This window comes from Vespula vulgaris, chromosome 14, assembly GCF_905475345.1.
Source record: "Vespula vulgaris chromosome 14, iyVesVulg1.1, whole genome shotgun sequence".
Taxonomy (NCBI): domain Eukaryota; kingdom Metazoa; phylum Arthropoda; class Insecta; order Hymenoptera; family Vespidae; genus Vespula; species Vespula vulgaris.
The window spans coordinates 4376280-4396890 of NC_066599.1; the positions used below are offsets into that span (position 1 = coordinate 4376280).

The following is a 20611-nucleotide window of genomic DNA, read 5'->3' on the forward strand; positions in this document are numbered from 1 at the left end:
GCTTTAAATAATCAAACTTTAATTATACAATATTTTATTATATATGAATATATCATATCAGCATATTCACTAGATAAATGAAAGCATGATTGTCCAGTTTATGCCACGAAAGCATTCAATGAACTAACAATTATTTGACACGAATGAACGGAACTTAATTTAAAGTGCAAACACAAGCCTTTTTCAAAACAAAAAAGACATTCAATATTATTCATTCATAAAATTAATATCTATTGAATGAAGCATTTGCAAACATACGTCCAAAAAAAAAAAATTTTTCTCGTTTTTTAATCCTAGATTCATTATTTTATATCTGGTTATTTAACTCGGGTACACCCTGTATATATCTATCTATCTATATATCCAGAAAGAAAAGAAAAGGAGATATTTATGAAAATATAAAGAACAGTACAACATAACCTTAATTCAAATATTTCGGAATTGCGAAATGCCTCGTCTACCGTTACATCCTTCCTCGGGTACAGGAATAATAACTAAATTTAAAAAATCTATTCGATTTGTCCGATATGGTTGTACAAACAGACCCTTTTATCATATTGTTGTTATGGATGTAAGTTATCAATCAATTAATATTGTTATTTTATCTTTAAGTTGAAAATCAAAATAATGATTAATATTTTAATAATTATTAAAATATAAGAGATACTTACATAAATTTCTAATTATTTTTATTAAAGATACCGTTTTATAAAAATTATACATGTAATTATTTTACATATACTTCTGTTATCTTCAAATATAATAAAATATACTATTTCCAGACAAAACTGGAGCAACGTAAGGCTCCTATTGAACAACTAGGTTCTTACGACCCAATTCCAAACAAATATAATGAAAAATTAGTTTCATTTAATTTTGAAAGAATACAATATTGGCTTGGACAGCAAGTATCTGTCTCTAAACCAGTTGCCGAGTTATTAGGACTAGCAGGTTTCTTCCCCATTCATCCAAGGACTTATATGAAAGCGTGGAGAAACCGAAAAGCTAGAGAAAACTCTAAAGTAAATGAAGAAGAAAAACAAGCAGTTACTAATTAAATTATTTCTTATTTTTTATATGTATTGTAAATAATAAGTAATATGAATAAAAATAAGCAATTAAAAATGTTTAATATTTTAAAAAATTAGATAAAGAAATTGTACACATAAATACAATTGCATTTAGAATATTAGTATATTATAATCTAATAAAATTATTAATGAAAATGAAAATGAAAATAATATATAATTAATAATTTAAAGAAAATAATTAAAATTTCTAATGTCTTTTTTATATTTTTATATATTATTTAAAATGAATATTTTTTACGTTATTGAATATACAGTTCAATAAAATCAATAAAAATATATAATATATAATATAATTCAATAAAAATCAAAACTTATATGCATTTAAGATTCAAAAATAATTAATATTAAAACAAAATATCTTATATAATGATTACATTAATGTAATTAAACGATTCTTGTTATCTATGTAAGTTTTTGTAAGAATAAAATAAGTAAAAGAAAAAAAATCTTCCCCAGGTGAGGCTCGAACTCACAACCCCGGCATTGCTCACAGAGTAACTGTCTTATAAGTACCGTGCGCTAACCGATTGCGCCACTGGGGACGTGTGGTTTGAGTTTTCTTATTATATTTTATATAATACCATATATTAAAATTATTGTTAATTCATAATTAAAAACCTTCATGATAATTTATATTGTTCTTCTTATTGATACACTACATACAAAATGACATATGCTGTCGAATTAGTGATTTTAAAAATCTAAAATAAAAAGTACATTTGATAGTGTATTATCGTCAAATTCAGTTGTAACGATAATAAGAGTCTTGAATTAATTTACATAATATCGTTAATAAAATATCAAAATCATTATAAATTTCAGTATAACATTATCTTATTAAATTTTATAATTGATTTTATTCTCATATAAATTGATAATATAGTTATAAGAACATTATAATTGATAGTTAATCGTAAAATATTTTATTAGATTTATTTTAACATTTTTGCATTTTTATAAAGTGCAAATTTTTGTATATATTATTACATAGTATTCATTTTTTAATCCGTTTTTATTATATGTAAATTTTTAATATATAAATTTATACAATAGACTAATGTGAATAAGGAATATTGGAAAACAGTGAAAACATAATTATTGATTATTATATTATAAAAGTTTACAATAATTTATAAAATATGTATTGATATAATTCTTCTTGATACAAAACGTATTGATTACAATTCTTATTATTTATTAATACATTTAATTCTACTTTTATATAATTCTTTTTTACATAATTTTAAAATAATATAGTTTGGAAAGTAAAAACAATAATGTTTTTCATAATATATTTTAATTTAACACGATTCAAATAAAGTTTGCTCTAAAAATTTTTGTTTAAATTCAATTCTGTTAAAAATCACATTTCCATTATAAATATAATTTCCTAGAACGGTACATATATACTTAAACTTGAATTTTAAAGGACCCTCTTAATTTTTTAATCCTTTATCTGGATTGCGTCTTTTTATATGTTGTGTAAGGTCCAAAATATTAAAATAAAGCATCGTTTTTTTTAGACTTCAGGTCTTAATATAATTTGTTTATGATTGAATTGTTTATGAAAGTTATGATGAAGTTATATAGATATATATTAATTTTTGAAGTTTTATGCCCATAATATCAAATTAATAAAATTAAATAGTTTTATTCATATTTTCATATTTTTTGAAATAATTTGAAATAATTTACTATTTGTATAGGATTTTTACATTGGAACTATTCTCCTATTTTTCTATATGTATTTTTTTTTTACACGTTTTTCACTTATATGGATTTTTTAGGAACAAATTTATCATGTAAAAAGAAAATTATGTTTATATATATATATACATATATACATACATACATACATACATACATACGTACATACATACATACATACATACATACATATATATTTAAACATTGAATATTTCATATATTTTTATCTTCATAAGCATCAACAGCATTACATAATTGTGCCCATAGTTCAATCAGATCTTTCTTCTTTAGATTCAACTTGCAAAATTGCTTAAGTAATGAAGTATTTGCTTCAACAAATTCCATGCCTAAAATAATTGCAAATAAAGAAAAAAGTATATGCTATTAAAAATATAAATTGAAAAACTATTATATCACTACCAAATTCTGTAGCATTTATTGTAAAATAATGCTCTATATGACAGGTTTTCTCAAAAAATTTCAATGACCATTGATATTTCAGATATATTTGATCTGGATTTCTTCGTGATTTTAGATCTAATAGAATTCCACCATTTTCTTCTTCATGGTCATAAAAATTTATATAATTATTACTCCGTAAAGAGTTTATAATTTTGTTACGCAAAACATTATATTGACTATAATCAGAGATCGCTGAAACACATAACAATATTTGAAATCCTTATTTCACATAAGTTAAGGTAATTTAATTTTTAAATTACCAGACATAAAAAAAGAGAAATTTTTTAACTTCGCAAGAAATTGAACCCATGGTGTCATTTCTAACATAAAACAAGGTGGAACATCCATAAAGTGACATGTTATATCAATTACTTCAAAATCGGGATCATCCTAAATAAATAATAAATAATAATAAATTGACTAAATTTATACCCTACTATATAAATAAAATTTTAAGAATTTACTGTGTCAATACTTTCAAATCCATAGTTAATTCTAAATAAAAGCTAATAGCTTTAGTTACTACATTAGCTGTATATTTATAAATTTTATCATTAATCCAATCTTTTTTTGCATCTTTAAACATTATTCCAGTTAGGTGATGTGAAAAATCACATAATTTATTATTTTCTTCCAATGAATATTTATTCACATAGTCTTCTTTTGTAAAAAATGTATTTCTGTAAAGATAATAATTGTATAATATTAACATTATTAAAAACTATGATATATTTATTTATAAATAAAAAAAAAAATATATGTATATAGTACTGGTCGAAGGAAGATGATTCTTGACGTTCAACGCTTTCTTGTTCTTTAAGTTCTTTTACCAAAGCAGATGTTTCTTTAAGTAGTTTTACTTTTATTCGTTCTAATTCGGCATTTTCCATTTTTCATTACAACTTCCAATAAACTAATAAACAATAAAAATAATTTCAGATTTTACTTGTAACCTATTCAAACTGTTTACTTCGCAGAGTAGCCATAGAGTAACCATCTATCGACAAGATTAGTAATCATATAGATTAATTTTCACCAACTTTTGAAAATTAAAATCTCTGGATAAAAAATTGTATCAATAATTAACAATCAAAATATACCTTATATTTATTATTTCTACATGTATCAACAGATAATGTTTTGAGAAAAATTTGATGCGATTAAGAAAACTTTATTAAAAAGAAAATAAATTATTTATATAACAATTACAAAACATTGTCATAAAAATTAATACGCCCAACGCGGTGTAAAGATATTATTGGTAAACATTTTGTGAAAACAATGGGCGGGCAAATCAAACTACAAGAAATTTTTTTCTTCTTTAAATAATTTTTTAAAAAGAAATTCTGAAGATTATTACGTAGAAGGTGAAAATATTTATAAATATTTTCAAGGACAAAGGTGTTTTTATATTTAAATGCATTTGTAAATGGCAGATAAGGGGAACAAAGGAGGACAATTTCATTCACATAAATACGTACACACTTCCGGCTGAAATGGTACTAATCGTTCGGCCATCTGCCAATGCAGCGTCTAAAGCCACGTCATATTTAGATGCGTTAAGAGATTGGTGCACTGTGCGGTTTTATCCTTTGTGTGAAGGAATTAGTGATTAGTAAACGAAGATATGAACATTTTTCGCCTTTTAGGTGACTTATCGCACCTTTTAGCCATTATTATATTGCTATTAAAAATATGGAAAACACGAAGTTGTGCCGGTTTGTATCGTCGTCTTTCAATAATAACCATGATATATTAAAGATTTCCCTGATATTTTGCTACTTTAAACATATTCTTATTGATTATTCTTCAATATTTAACATTTATTTATAATTTATTTAATACAAATGATATGTAGGTATCAGCGGAAAATCGCAAATATTATTTGCAATAGTCTACACGACACGATATCTAGATCTGGTAAACACATACATTTCAGCCTATAACACTTTTATGAAGATTATTTTTCTCTCAGCATCGTATACAACGGTTTATCTAATGTATATGAAATTCAAAGCTACATATGATCATAATCATGACACTTTCAGGTAATATATATGTATATACATACATTCTTTGACATTTTACGATTAAAAACTAAACTTTGTTTGTTTTATGTTTTATTAACAAATAATATGTATCTTATATGTTTCAGAATTGAATTTTTAGTTCTACCTACCTTTGTACTAGCTTTATTGATCAATCATGAACCATCGGTTGTAGAAGTTTTATGGACCTTTAGCATTTATTTGGAGTCTCTCGCAATATTACCACAATTATTTCTTGTCTCCAAAACAGGCGAAGCAGAGAGCATTACCAGTCACTATCTCTTTGCTTTAGGATCTTATAGAGGCTTATATTTATTAAATTGGGTTTACCGTTATTATGCAGAAGATCATTATGATTTGATTGCAATTGTTGCTGGCTTGGTTCAAACAGTTCTTTATTGTGATTTTTTCTACCTCTATATTACCAAAGTACTGAAAGGCAAAAAGCTACAGCTACCTGCTTAACTGGATTTTAACATACTTCTTTGAAAGTACATCAAACTGCCTGTCAGTCACAACATAATCATCATTTGAATTTTATTAAGAGTTGGTTATATTTGACAGAACAGAAGTATGCACACGCACACGAGTATGTCTCCAAATTTCCTGAAATTCCGAGTTATTCATTATTCATTATCACGCATGATCTATGATCATTCTTTGTAGTATTCATGTTTTCTACATTGTTATTAAATTTTATAAGGCATAAGATTCTGCATAAAAATGTATTCTTGCGCATCAAAACTGCATTTGGCAGCTTTGTATTATAAAGAAGAGATACTTATGTGACAATGTATAGGTCCATATAAGATATAAAAGAAGTGAAGTTGGATATTGGATAGACCAGTCAGGAAAATAGAAGTGTAACTATTGTCTGTAACATTTAAATTGTTATAACTTTTATTAATTAAATATGACTATCATAATATAGAATAGTTTAGTTTATTATAATTTAAATAAACTATAGGTGATATACAGGTATTTTGTAATTTACACCAGAGAAGTGTTTCTTGAAAAATGAAGTGCAAAATGGTTATACTTTGCATTGTAAAATTACTAAATTGGTAAAACGTATTATTTAAATAAGCAGAAACTAAAATAGAATAAAGTTCAAAATAATTCTACTTATTTTTTATTATCCAATATCATTTATGAAAATTATTGTACGAGTATCTTATTGAAGGGGAAACTATGAAGAAATACATATGGATTAATAGTAAAAAATAATTTTAGAAAAATAAAAAAGAAAGATTTGATTTACAGACATTGATTTATTGTCAAACTGAGTGACTACATCGCAAAGCAATATATTTTACCAAATCTGTAAAATGAATTGCTTCTGCAAGAGTTGTGGATCTATTCGTAATGTGTATTATGCCATTTTTAAGACTAGTCTGAGCTACCGTGACAACAAAAGGAACGAGGCACATTTCAATTACTTCTTTTGTATTCACTAATATAGTTTCAAAACCTTTTGTTCTAAGTATATTATTTAAATATATTATAAAACGACTTAACTTCTCTGTATCTGAATCAGTTTCATTACTTTCTTTTTCAATGCAAAAAGCAACTTTGTATGGTGAAATCTTTGGATGTAACAATATTTGATTAGATTTACCATCTTCATAACTGTCAGAAAGTAATGCCAAACAACCCCAATCTAAGGAAGCAACATGTTCGATCATATGTACATCGTCAATATCATATTTAGAATTTGTAGTCTGTAAATAGTTTAATTAGATAACTATTTTTCTAGGTTATATGGACTTTACATATTTGTTATATGAATAAGATAATACCTTTACAAATAGTTTATGTACATCACATTGATAAATAATGGTCTCTACAATAATATTGCCAAAAGGAAATAGTACTTCTATGTCAATTATTTCACGATTTTTTAGCTTTCTTGATTCAGTAAGTAAAAATCTTGAAGGGTTTTGAGTAAGCTTGCGCCACCACATTTTTCGTTCTCTTTGTTTTTTATAAAATAAATCTTTTGATTGAGAATTATGTGCAAATGTAATAGTTTTTGCAATTTTATGAGAAGTCACTTTACATTTTGGTGGCCAAATTAATTGATTCCAAGAAGTTTTGGAATCTTTTATAATAGCAAGTCCATAAGGTATTTCATTTATATTCATATTATCTAATATTTGTAGAGTATGTTTAATCCTATCTGTTGTAGTTATGAAAACATTGTATGGTGACATAGTGACACAATGTAAAAACCAATGTGCCTCCAGATTTCTAAGAAGCATATTACCTTGCAGTCCATAAGTAAATCCATTTTTAGAAAAGTTTATAAATGTTGTACCTATAGTTTTTAGAACATGTTCAATACTCATGATTTATTTTTAAGATTTTGCAAAGGAACTATAAAATATTCTTCTTCTAAAACTGTTGCATTTTTGAAAATTTCCCGACGATTATTAATGTCTTGCACCTTGTCCTCTCGTAAATATAAATTATTCTCTTCTAAAGGATTGTATAGTGGTTGAACTTCTTCAGGTATTTCAAAATTTCGTAAACGTTCAGAAAAATTCACAGCTGCTTTTAAGATGGCAATACCACGATCATTATCATATCCAATTAAGGATAATTTTTCAAGTTTATTTATCGTTTTTTTATTTATTATAGACTCACTAATCTTTGCTTGATCTAATTGTTTGACCACTATATTTTCGCAAATACTTTTATACCGAAAAGATGCAATTTTTAATCTTAAAAATGAATTACATCTATATCGATAAAGTTGCAATAAAATATCCATTTAATCACTTATTATTATTTTCAAAGAAAAAATTCGAACGTACTAATCCATCAGCACTTTTAACAATGCAAGTGATCCAACTTCGAAAGACTGGACACGCATTCTTATACGTATCGTATGTATCTATTGTGCCATCTATCATTGAATCATGTAACTTTGAATTTTTCTAAATACATATATATTTAATCTGAATATAATATCTCAAATAATTAGAAAAATTTACGTTAATATGGTAAGAGACATTTTCTTATTTATCAACTACCTTATTAATTTTCAATTCTATTCTTTTTTTAACATTCCAACATTTGGACAAGTTTTGATAAATTAGCATTTCTAAAATCGTTTTCTTCATCGACCAAAAATCAAATTTGAAAATCGAAGTACATATGCATTCGTTGTATTTGAAAGTAATATAAAAATTTTCAGTTTTAACGGACATTTATATTTATAATATTTCACATTGACATTATTATTCGTTTATCTTACATATCAAATATTTTAGTTTTAACAAATTTAGAAAAAATGTGTAATCATCTATGTATGTCCAATAAATAAATGTCTCTTTATTGCAAGTATATGCAATAGATAGTTCAATCCTGAATTGAGATAGATAGGATGACATAATTAAATTAGAAATATGGATTTTCATTAGGATTTGTTATTACATGATTTCCAAGTTTATTTGGTTCTTTTTTGTAGACTTTGGAAGATTTATGACATTTATACGTGATGGACATTTTTCTTTAACTGACAATGAAAACGCTTTGGGAATATAATGCAAATGTTGTCATTTGATATATTCAACAAAATGCTTGTATATTATGCAAGCAATGCACATCATTTTAGTACATTTTATTCGGATTGTTAATAATTTACTGTTAATATTATAAGCGTTTCTATTTTTTTCTCTTTTTTTTTCGTATGTATGATTATGCGGCAATTAATTATTGTTCATTGAATCTGTCTACATTATCATATATGATATACTTTTTATACATTCACATATAAATAATTATCCGAGAATTAACTTTTATATTGTGGTATAAAATATTGATAACGTTGCATTTATGAAATATATCAATGTTTCAAATCATAATATCGCTGTGAAAGCAATAACATAAAATAATTAATAATTAAGTTTCCTAATAATAGCAATAATGCCGAGCGTGAAGTTTTCAATCGAATTTTATACTCTCGCATGGCACGAAGCAATATATATTAAGATAAATACTGGGTTCTCACACACTATGCATTTTTATATATCTATAACAATATCGAATTCTCTAGTACGATTTTATTCTTCTCCGGTTTCTTTTTTTCTCACGCATTTATTCGTTCATTCACTCATTCGTCTTTTCTTTCTCCGCGTGCGGCACATGAATCCATGTGTGCGTAAAAAAGAGACATATTTCATTGCATCGATACGTATATATCAATGAATATTAGAAGCTTCATTCATAAATATACGATTGCTACATTAATTCTATAACACATCTATCTTTTGTTCATTTCACAACATAAATAATTTATATTCATTATTTGTCAGTCAATTTCAGTTCTTCCTTAAACTTGTTTACAATATATCGATTTTCATTAAAACTACTAATTAAAACTGAAATTGTTTTCTACGTTTTTATAGTGAGCATTACAAGATGTTTTTAACTTAAAATATAGCAATTGTGGTTTCAGTACTCAATGATTGTACATGAGCGTAGATATACCTTATAAACGCAATAAACTTGCATTAATATGCAAATTAAAATTATGATTATTTATTTCTACTTGTTGCAAAATCACGAGTATTATGAAATTTACAGTATTATTATTTTACTTTATCTCGATTAACATTTGCAGGAAACATCCTTTATCATAAGTATTATAGCAACAGTAGTTTACCCATACAATCATAACTTCGATATTATATTAATATAATGAAATGATATAGACAACAACTATATATATATACATTGGATATAATTCATCGTCATTGCGAAATTAACAACTAGTGATGTGATCAGGATAAACATGTTCCTGTATGTTTAGATGGTTAATATCTTAAATCAAACACAAAAATACAATCTGAACACGTTATTCTTTGGGATATATTAAGAGACCAAAAATTTAGTTAAATGGCATTCTCATATCATCGTTGTCCTAAGAGTTTACATGCAACTAATATAATTGCATTTATTTATCAAATGTATCTTGAGCAATCTACAAGATATTGACTCATTAACAGTATGTTTAAAGCTAATTACAAAACTCCTTAAATGGATAGAAGTTTTAAACGATCATAGATTTACAACATCAGTTTAACCTAATACTAGTATAATTTTTAAAATAGCAAAACCTGTATCAACATTTCAGTGCTGTTTTTTTACTAAAGAATTGCTTGTTAACTTTTTCCTTATATGTAATTTTCATTTTTTAATAACAGGAAAAATTACAACAATATAAGAACTTTTCAAGTTAATTATTGTTTAAATATAAGCAATGTATACAGTACACATTGCAAATGATTGCTATCAGAAAGATTTCAAGTATTATTTTGACGTTATTCATAAATTTATATTAACAGTGTACATAAAGAGTTTTTAACAGGCTTAAATCTGCATTGGTTTCTATACTGATACGTATATGAATTCTCTCAATATTCATACATCATCTTATTGTCGATCCAATAATATGCCATTCTATCCTTTTTATATATTTAAATTTAACTGCCTTGTTAAGTCACGTGTATACATGTGGCTTATGATTTAATAGGACAATATTATCAATATTATTTTAGAATTTATCATTGCAGAATTGCAATTAATTTCATAAGATTTTAATCTATTACATAAGCTGATAAAATACAATGAATAGGAAGAAAGAGGAGAAACGTTCTCAAATATTTACCATGATTCAAAAATTCAATTTAGAAAAAGCATTATTATACAAGCCTTTGGTTTCAACAGAAATCACGAGAATTTTCTTCTTTTTAAAGTTGGTTACAATATAAATCATATTTACGAAAATATGTGATCCCACAATAACAACAACAACAATAATAATAATAATAATAATGATGATGATAATAATAATAATAATAATAATAATAATAATAATAATAAAATGACAATAATAATAGTTATAATAATAATGGTGAATTAAATATTAGTTATACATATGTTTATACGTAATCTTAAAAATAAAATTCTTCGTTAATTTATCTAAAAACACTGATGGTAATTCTGAAGTTATATATATTTTTTATCTAATTTTTAATAAAAAGTCAATAAGTCATTGGATTAAAAAATATACTACTTCGTAAATCATAGTATAAATTATCGCAATGAAGAAAAAAATTTTATTTTCCAGATTTATCTCGTTTACTTAGTTCAAGAACAAGAGCTAATTCAGCTTCTTCTTGTTCCTTAAGCCTACGTCTTTCCTCTTCAGTTTTTAGACTTTGTTTAGCTGCCCAAGCAAGCTGTTCATCTTCTGTTAATGCAAGAGGTGCAGTACCATTCCAAATGTTATCAACGTCATTTTTCGTTTTTTTATCATTAAGATTTAGTTTAACACTTAAATTATGCGCTATTTCCTGTGCCTGCCACCTTCCACTTTTGTCACATTTGTTGGAAAATGCTTCATCGATATCGATTGTTTTGGTTTTATCATTAGAGAAAGTATCCGTTTCAGATGATTTTATATTTTTATTTCGATCGGAAAAAGCTTTGCCAAAATCAGCATCAAACCCTTTTACTAAGGAATTCTTAGCATTTGATACTGATGTAGATCCAAATCCAAATGGGTCCACCATGCTTATCGTGGTATTTTTATTTGCGTTACAATCTTCTGCTTCATCGGAGAAAGGATCTGTTATATTAAATGGATCTTCATATCGATAATTTCTGAAGGGATCTTCTGTGAAGTCCGGCAACTTGGATATTAGTGTTACTGCAGCATGTGGTCGACTCACTGGTCTGGGTGGCGCTGTTCGATTGAGCGACGATTCCGGCTAAAGCAGGTTTTGTCACTGGTCAGTTTTGTTTTACTGGAAAGTTAGAAGAAATAACGCAAATACCGCTAGTTATCATTAATCTGCTGGTCCAAGGTTCTGCTATTATAGGGATTAAAAGATTTTTAAAAACAATGAACTTAAAATGCTTGAGTTATAATTCCTTTAAATTCTATATCAAACTTTGCATTAAATTAATATTATTCCTTCATATAACTCAAACATCTTAAATGAAAGATATGAAAACAAAATTTATTATAAGCAAATTATAAGGAGAAAAAAAATGTTTTACGTGTAAGAAAACATATTGTAAATAAATAAATTTGTTGATAATATGCCCCACAAGGCAAGTCGGTGGATAAACTGAAAATTGTGCAGCTTCTACCTAAATGTAAAACAAATTAAATAATTAATTTTTCTTAATAATGATACATTTCTTATGCAAAAAATATCGCTTAAAACACTGAAATAATAACTTCAACCATATTTTATAACTCAATAAATAATATTAAATGTTGATTTTTTTAAAATAAATATAAAAAACCATGATCATAAAAATTATTCCAATGTTTGTAACAATCTTATTCTACAAAACAAGCTTTCCATAAAAATAAAATCATTATACGACATGTCAGGAACTATTGATTTAGATAAGGAATAGATCATGCTTTTAAATATGAACAAAAGGATACAGGAGAATACTTAAAGATATGTTGGAAAATTTTAAATAAGTGATAATTATGATATTAAAAAAATAATATAATTATGATATATTATAAATAAAATTTTATATATTATAATTGAAAATTATTATAATACATACCTTTGAATCAAAATTTGCAAAATCTGCGAATCCTGTAGATGATCCTGTGAAATTAGTGATATTATTGTTGTCTCCAATTGGTTGCACGGCAAAAGGATCAGAATTTGCATTCGCAAATGGATCAGGAGTGGGAGATGGAGTAGGAGGAGCTGGAACCGGAGCTGCTCTCAAAGATCCTGTTGGACCTTGTGATGGTCGCGGTGGTGCAGGTCGTGGCGGTGGTTGTTTAGCTTTTTTGGGTGGAAGAGCAGGGCTAGGACTTTCTGGTCGCGGTGGAGCATGAAGATTTGCAAATGGGTCATCTCCAAATGGATCTTTTGTTACCTATATAAAAAATATTAAGTAATGATTAGAATTTTTTTATATAACAATGCATAAATATTTAAATTTACCGTTGGTGCAGCTGTACCAATTTTTTGATCATTTCTTTTACTATCTCCGAATGGATCAAATGGATCTTGTTTTACTGTGTTAGTGTTTTCGAATGCAGTAAATGGATCATTGGCAAAATCACCCTAAAAAGAAATTGTAATTATAAAAAATAGTAAAGAAATATTTATTCACAAAATTAATACATTACATAAATATATACAAAATCAATTAATGCTATTGAATAAGAAAGATTACCGTTGCCGATTGTGATGGAAATGTATTTCCAAATGGATCAGGTGTAGATGTAGAAAACACTTCTTGAGCTTTCTTTGATGAAAAAGCATCTTGACTATCAAACCCATCAAAGACACCAGGTCCATTTGCATTTGTAAATGTATCAACTATTGCTTTATTCTCTTCATTCACACTTGTAGCTTCTTTTTCATCATACCTATATTATTTAGAAGTTACAAATATATTAATTTTTAATTAATTTCTTCTTTTTTATGAGATTTGACAGAAAATATTATAAAATAATATATAATATATATTATACATACTCTATATCTTCAATCTCAGGATTAAATTGTAGACTAGTATCAGGTACAAGAGAGGCATCTGCTGTAGCAAGTGCAGAATCATAAAGTGCAATAGCATCACTCATTTGCCGTTGCTGTTCTTGTAAATGTGTAATTTTAGCTTTTGCTTGACTAATTTGTAATTGTGTATCTTGCAAATTTTTCGTAAGCTCATTTAATTGGTCCCTGCTTTTATGCTGCTGTTGCTCTAGCTGTTGTTCTTCTTGTCTCAATCCTTCAAGTTCCTGCCGTTTGGAATTGAGTTCTTCTTCCTGAGCATGTAAGACTGACTCTTGTTCTTCGGCTTGCTGTCGTAATTTGTCAACCTAAAGTTTGTAATAAACGAAATTGAATTTTTTGTTTCTTTTTTATTTTTATCTCGATATGTACACATACGTGAATATAAAATGATTGTTGCAATCTTGATTCTTCACTGCTTTACTTGGTAAGTTAATCGATTAATTTAATTGAAAATAATTTTGTATGTATTAACATCTAAAGCCTAGTAGACTCTTTCTAAAAGGTAGTTTTATTTCTATATAGCTATTTCGATTATATTACTTAAAAATATATAAAGTAATATAATACACTTATAGTTTTTATTAATTTATTAATTGTGAGTGAAGAGACAATAGGCAACAAAAAATGTAACCCCACATTAATGCATTTCGTTCACGTTTTAGTTATATAGTTTTAAAAAGAAAGAAAGAAGCAAGAGATGATTGAGATAAAATTATGACCTAAAATCATTATTACAAATCTGAGATATTGTTGGTTATTGTGTATATGTTATGAATGTTATAAATTAATCAGAATATTAATGTAAGAAAAATATTTTCACTTTTTTATTAATGATTAGGAGAGGAGGAATCTAAGAAATAATAAGATGAATAACTCGTACTGTAACATAAATAGAGCCACTAATGCTTCTAATTTATGAAAAACGAGAACAAAGACTAATACTTTTCAAACACTGTCATGTCAAAACTGATCGAATTAGTACCTGTCCCTGATCAGAAACGAAAATTTTTGATGTACCTTCTTCTGTTCCTTGCAAATCTTGCTCTCCACTTCACTCAAATCTCTATCTACATCAGCTGTCTACAAGCCAAACAAAAATATGACAAAAACAAATCATGATGAAATAAGAAAAAAAAAAAAAAAGTAATAAAATATAAATTATGATCACTATACACATTATTATCAAATGAGTGACAATACGAGTCGATTATCTTTCGTATCGTTTATTCCTAATAATCTATTGTGTGTGATTAATAAAAATTAGAAAAATAATATAACTAAAATATGGTACAGTTATAATATAATCACAAAGTATCATGAAATTCTAAATCAGTATAATTTAGTTTTCTATAAGGTCATGATTTCTAACAAGCCAAGCATTTTGCAGCCAAGCCAAAAATTGTCTTACTTGTCCACTTACCTGTGCTTTTAGGTCATTTAATCTCTTCTGTGCCTCACCCTTCTGGTTTTCTAATTGTTTTAAGGTAGCAGCTAGTGTGTCCAATTCACTTTGAAGACTTTTAATTTCTCCATTTTTAATCTTGATATCAGCTTCTTTTTGAGCTATATCTTGCTCCATGCTATGTCTTTCTCGTGTAAGCTCTGCTATGTCCTTATTTATCATATCTAATTCTGGATTAGAATATCCCGAAATATTATTATTTTCCTGTAATAGAAGAGTAATAAAGCATTATTAATTATATATTATTGTATATTTCTTAAGCTAATAATAATTCATATTATTTTTTTTATAAGGCCTGTAATGAATGTTATTTAAAATAATATTTGAAACACATATATCATATATCATAACCATAAAAAATTATTACAATATATTATAGAAACAATTGCTAGGAGAATAATGACATATGCTGATATATTGTAACAACATAATCTAATGACAATGTATAATGTATTTATGATTTATATATTATTAATTACAATAAATTCAAGTTATAATCTTAGAATTCCAAAGTTAGGAAACATATATAATAGTAAATACAGTAAGAGGATCAATATATGTAAGTTTTTACTTCAGATTTCATAAAAATATACTTATTTAGGTACGGCCAGAATTATAGATACAAATTTTGAATATCCAAGAAGTAATAATAGTCTTAGACAAATACACAAAGAGCAATGGTTAAAATATTATGCATGTTTAATTAAGCGATATGCTCAAATTAAATCACAGAAGATACTACATCCCGTTGCCCTTATAGTACTGGAAGGAACATCAGTAATGTATGAATAAAAAATAATACTGAAAAGCTTGAATCTTAATAAAGTCTTACTTATATATAATTTACAGTTTGAAGTGTGAAATATGTATTTCTCCATTAGTAGTATATGAAGTTAATACCATTGAATGGTATTTTAATAGTAGCAGTAATAATAATATTACTAACGAATTAATTCAATCTACCCAACATACATTAGTTTCTCAAAATAATAAACATTTAAAAATGTATAACATTCAGGTATATATTATGAGAACAACAGAACATAAAATATTATGATTAAAGTAAAATTAAATTCATGTATTCAGAAATTAATTATATATATATAATAAATGTAACTTTAGCTAATATCAATTTTTTAGTTAGAACAAGATGGCCAGTACTGGTGTCAAATGAAAGATACAATAGGAGCACTTTATTATTTGCATGTTGATAATGGTCATGAAGGAATAGATATTGTTCATTCTGATGCAGTACCAAAAGTACAGCATCCTGCATCATCAGAAATAATAACAGAATACAACTTAAAACTATATACTACATGGACAAATTGGTCCCCATGTTCCAAATGTGCTAATGTTGGTATAAAAATTCGTTATGGTTATTGTACTCTTTCACTATTAGAAAATCCTGTATATCATGCTGGTATTGGTATGTAAAATTGTAACCCAACACACGTGCATGCGCGCACTATATATATAAATTATATTTTTTATATACAAAATTTCATTTATTGGATGATAATATAATATTAAGATGATGAAAACTTAAATGAAAATATACAATACATAATGGAAACACTGTTTTATGTATTCCAAAATAAATTGCCATGTAAATTTAGATATATCCCAAATCCTATCCGGGAACATATAATTATTAAACAAAGGAAAATTGAAATGATGATTAAATATTGCAAGGTATTGCCTTTTATAATTACATTTAAAAATAATTTTTTAATACACTTAATGAAATAATAATATTTCATCATTATAGAAAAACTGTTCAAATGATGTAGTATTTGAAGTATATAATAAAGTTGGCAAAATAATTGAAAGTGCAAATAATAGTGCTAGTATATATTCTATGATCCAAAAAATACCTTCTTTAGTGCCAGAAGTTACAAGAACAATACTTTATGGAACAATTAATAAGAAAATGCAAATCAAATGCCCAGGGTAAAATAAGATTTTTTTTGATCTTATTATTTAAGTTTATTTTTTAAATAATGGAATTTGAATAAGATAATTGTAATATTTCAGAAATCTAAATATAGAAACACCAATAATTTGGAAAATTGGAATTAAAATATTACCATTTATTAAATATCATTCAAATTCAACAATATTTATCGATTCACGAATGCGTATAGTTTTTAAAAAATTAAAATTTACAGATAGTAATATATATAGGTATTTACTCTCATAATAGACAATTTCAATAGTAAAAATGTTTATATTTATATGTGTGTGTAATTTTTTAGTTGCTGGCAAAATAATCAACTTGCAGGTACAGTAAAATTAATAGTGACTGGTGAAACAGAATTAAAATTAAACTATCAATATATGATGTTTGGTACTATTGCAATTGTTTCTGTATTTACTGTAGTAATTTGGAGAGTGTTAAAAGGCAAAACACGATTTACGAAGCATTAAATGATATTACAAAAATTGTAAACATTAAGTTACTGTAAATATTTCAGTATTATATTAAAATAGTAAAGAAATTTTTTTTTTCCCAAATAAATTAATATTTTTGAAGTACTTACCATGATAAGATCTCCACTTTTTCGCAAAGACGGCGGTACCATTTCAGGTTTTAGAGTCGTTGGTGGATCAATATCTCTAAGTTTTTGTTTTATCAACCACATTGCCAAAGCAAATTGTTCTTTATTTAGTTTTCCACTTTGACATGTATCACATAAGCCCCTGAAATTATATTTTAAGTAATGTTATATATTTAAAAGTAAAAAACGTAATATTGTTAAGAATAAAAAATTCACTAATAAATATATTGTACAAATTTATTTTACATACCATATACGAGCTAATACAGATTGTGGAAGTCCACTTTGAAGGAAGACATCTTTAATTTCTAAGCCTGAGACAAATCCATCCATATCCATATCTGCTTGTAAAAACAGTTTATCTGCTGCTATTTGATCTTCAGCTGAAACTACCCAAGGCTGTGCACTACACTGTAGATGAAAGTATATTATATCATACCATGAAGAATGTCAATTTTATAGAATTATTATATCAGAAATAATTGATAAATACCTTCATTGTATCAATTGGACCAGATACATTTTTTCCTGATGATATGTTCGGTAAAGGTGGAATTGGTGGTGGTGTCATTGTTGGTACAGTCATAGGTATAGGTGATTTAGATACCAGCATAGAAATGTCCTTTCTTTTACCAGGTGGCATTAATTCAGGAGGTAGGACGCTCGGTATAGCATACTTTTCTAATGCTTTATACACAAGATGCATAGCCTGTGTAACAATAACTAAAATTACATAGGATGATCCTCTTGAAATATGATTATTAATCTTCAATAGAACTATAAGGATCATGAAAAAATTATAATTAAAAAATATACTTTTGCTTTTATAAGTTACATTTCTCATTATATAAAAGAAATTATCACCGATAAATAATTTAATTTATATATGAATTTTAATCGTGTTTACTTATATATTATGATATTAATATTAGGAATATACGTGCACACACGCACACACGTACGCACGCACGTTTGATTAAAATTTGTATTTGACAAAACAATATTTTTTGTTAGAATTGAACATACTCACAACTATAAATTCATGTCTATCCAGCATACCATCTTTATCCATATCTGCCAAATCCCAAATTTTTCCAAGTGTATCTAAAGGAAGTTTACTATCCATAAGTACACCTTTAACTTTATTTCCAGGTATATAGCCATTTGAAGGTTGAAGACTGTCAAATAACTGATCATATTTTGCTCTTTCATTAGGCTTTATAGACCAATCTCCATTGTTAATGGATGTTATTATTGGTAATGCACTTGAAACATTTTTTTGTTGTACGATAGGAATATCTCCCTAAAATATAAAAGAGTAAATAAAAAAGAAATAAAATTAAGCATTTTAGTTAAATAATAGTCTTACCATCTTTGGAGGAGGTAACTCTAAATTTAAATTATTCATGCTTAGGTCATGTCCAGCTTGTGCCAATGCACAAAGTTTAAGGGCCACAAAAAGACCAGACTTATCTAATGATCCTCGAGATTGTGGATCTGCCATATCCCATATCTTACTTAGAATAGCATCACTCAGATGAGATTTTTTCAAAAATCTTGCTGCTTCCATTGCACCAATTCTTCCATATCCATTGGGATCAACCTTTATACACATTATTATATATTTTCAATATTGTTATATTGATAATTCAAAAGATTGGTATTTATATATTTAAAAATGTTGATCATTTAAATTTATCTAACTATACCTGATTATAATATGCTTCATATATGGCAGTATGGCTTCCAGCCACCTATAAAAATGAAATATTTTATAATGATAAGCTATAATATATTTTATCAGAAAAAACATTTCATTTGCTAATAAAAACAACTATTTGTGAATAATTAGGAACATAATAAACATTATTTGCCGGAAACATTAAGAATTTGTAAAAGAAAGTTTTACGATCGATCGAAATTATATCTCTAGCAAGGATTCGATTAATCTAATTTTTTATTAACGACTCTATTTTCCTTATATTAAAATGGCTAGAAAGAAGGGGTGATATAAAGAATCTGATAAATTTATTCTTGATACGTTAAAGTATCTTCGGTGCTGTCAAACAAGACAAGGAAATCAATCAGAAGCGTCTAATATTGTAAGATATCTTAAATTATTAGATGATATATTTTGTTAATAGAGAAAATTTTTTTAAAAGCCATTTTTTATATTATAAACATAGTAAACGTAATATTATACCATCGTAGACATATAAAAATGAAGATATACCTGCGTGGGTGATGGCAGGGCGGCCATACTTGCATCGAACACTGGCTTAACCAATCAGGCTTTCAATCGATAGCATGTCGTTTTCACCACTTTAATTGGCATTTTATAAACGAATTTTTATCGCCGGATATGTCGACAAACGTCGCAGTCACACTTCCTTTCCTACAAACAAAATAACGCACGCGTGCAAGAAAAATGAAACTATACAACGTTCATCCTCTTTAAAGGAACGCAAAGTTTTCAACTCGTAGCAAACTTCACTGATATTCGCAATCCCCCTCCTCTACTTCAAAAACGATATACTCATAAAAACGTACCTTAAGCATAAAATGTTCCAATTTCTATGTATATTGATATTAGCCAACATTAACGCAAGAGATAAAAGTTTTGAGAATGCTCGATTTTTCAAAGTAGATATGGATATAAATATTTATTCAAAAATAAGACCTTCTTATCATTCTAACCTTAATAATT

General features: G+C 26.4%; 5 protein-coding genes, 1 non-coding gene and 1 pseudogene across 9 annotated transcripts; 3 read left to right on the forward strand and 4 right to left on the reverse strand.

Annotated features, from left to right (window-relative positions):
- The first annotated feature begins 216 nt into the window (after nt 1–216).
- On the forward strand, nt 217–1127 carry LOC127069118 (probable 28S ribosomal protein S16, mitochondrial). Its single transcript, XM_051005834.1, has 2 exons — nt 217–571; nt 783–1127. Exons 1-2 carry the CDS (start codon nt 449–451, stop codon nt 1056–1058), a joined length of 399 nt encoding a protein of 132 aa, XP_050861791.1. The 5' UTR covers nt 217–448; the 3' UTR covers nt 1059–1127.
- Nucleotides 1128–1539: 412 nt separating this feature from the next.
- Nucleotides 1540–1633, reverse strand: Trnai-uau (transfer RNA isoleucine (anticodon UAU)). Its single transcript has 2 exons — nt 1596–1633; nt 1540–1575 (listed from the first exon to the last, which is right to left on the reverse strand). It is a non-coding gene; the product is annotated as a tRNA-Ile (tRNA).
- A 553-nt stretch (nt 1634–2186) lies between these two features.
- LOC127069149 (uncharacterized) lies at nt 2187–4257 on the reverse strand. The gene is made up of 5 exons (XM_051005891.1): nt 4032–4257; nt 3736–3940; nt 3521–3650; nt 3219–3452; nt 2187–3145 (listed from the first exon to the last, which is right to left on the reverse strand). Exons 1-5 carry the CDS (start codon nt 4148–4150, stop codon nt 3012–3014), a joined length of 822 nt encoding a protein of 273 aa, XP_050861848.1. The 5' UTR covers nt 4151–4257; the 3' UTR covers nt 2187–3011.
- Nucleotides 4258–4764: 507 nt separating this feature from the next.
- Nucleotides 4765–6432, forward strand: LOC127069150 (ER lumen protein-retaining receptor). The gene is made up of 3 exons (XM_051005892.1): nt 4765–4978; nt 5119–5308; nt 5416–6432. Exons 1-3 carry the CDS (start codon nt 4888–4890, stop codon nt 5771–5773), a joined length of 639 nt encoding a protein of 212 aa, XP_050861849.1. The 5' UTR covers nt 4765–4887; the 3' UTR covers nt 5774–6432.
- A 127-nt stretch (nt 6433–6559) lies between these two features.
- Nucleotides 6560–7800, reverse strand: LOC127069147 (DNA polymerase subunit gamma-2, mitochondrial). Its single transcript, XM_051005890.1, has 2 exons — nt 7108–7800; nt 6560–7029 (listed from the first exon to the last, which is right to left on the reverse strand). The coding sequence occupies exons 1-2, from the start codon at nt 7654–7656 to the stop codon at nt 6586–6588; spliced, it is 993 nt and encodes a 330-aa protein (XP_050861847.1). The 5' UTR covers nt 7657–7800; the 3' UTR covers nt 6560–6585.
- Nucleotides 7801–8735: 935 nt separating this feature from the next.
- LOC127069145 (epidermal growth factor receptor substrate 15-like 1) lies at nt 8736–20404 on the reverse strand. 4 transcript variants are annotated; one of them, XM_051005884.1, is made up of 14 exons: nt 20138–20404; nt 19614–19658; nt 19274–19507; nt 18935–19207; nt 18398–18613; nt 18155–18315; nt 17887–18046; nt 15302–15547; nt 14899–14961; nt 13843–14186; nt 13538–13733; nt 13303–13425; nt 12911–13234; nt 8736–12087 (listed from the first exon to the last, which is right to left on the reverse strand). In XM_051005884.1, exons 1-14 carry the CDS (start codon nt 20162–20164, stop codon nt 11434–11436), a joined length of 3066 nt encoding a protein of 1021 aa, XP_050861841.1. In that variant the 5' UTR covers nt 20165–20404; the 3' UTR covers nt 8736–11433. The 4 variants fall into 4 exon arrangements, with proteins under 4 accessions (XP_050861841.1, XP_050861843.1, XP_050861845.1 ...); XM_051005887.1 differs by having other exon boundaries at nt 11872–12472; XM_051005886.1 differs by lacking the exon at nt 14899–14961 and having other exon boundaries at nt 20138–20403.
- Nucleotides 15894–17915, forward strand: LOC127069148 (uncharacterized; annotated as a pseudogene).
- Nucleotides 20405–20611: the final 207 nt, after the last annotated feature.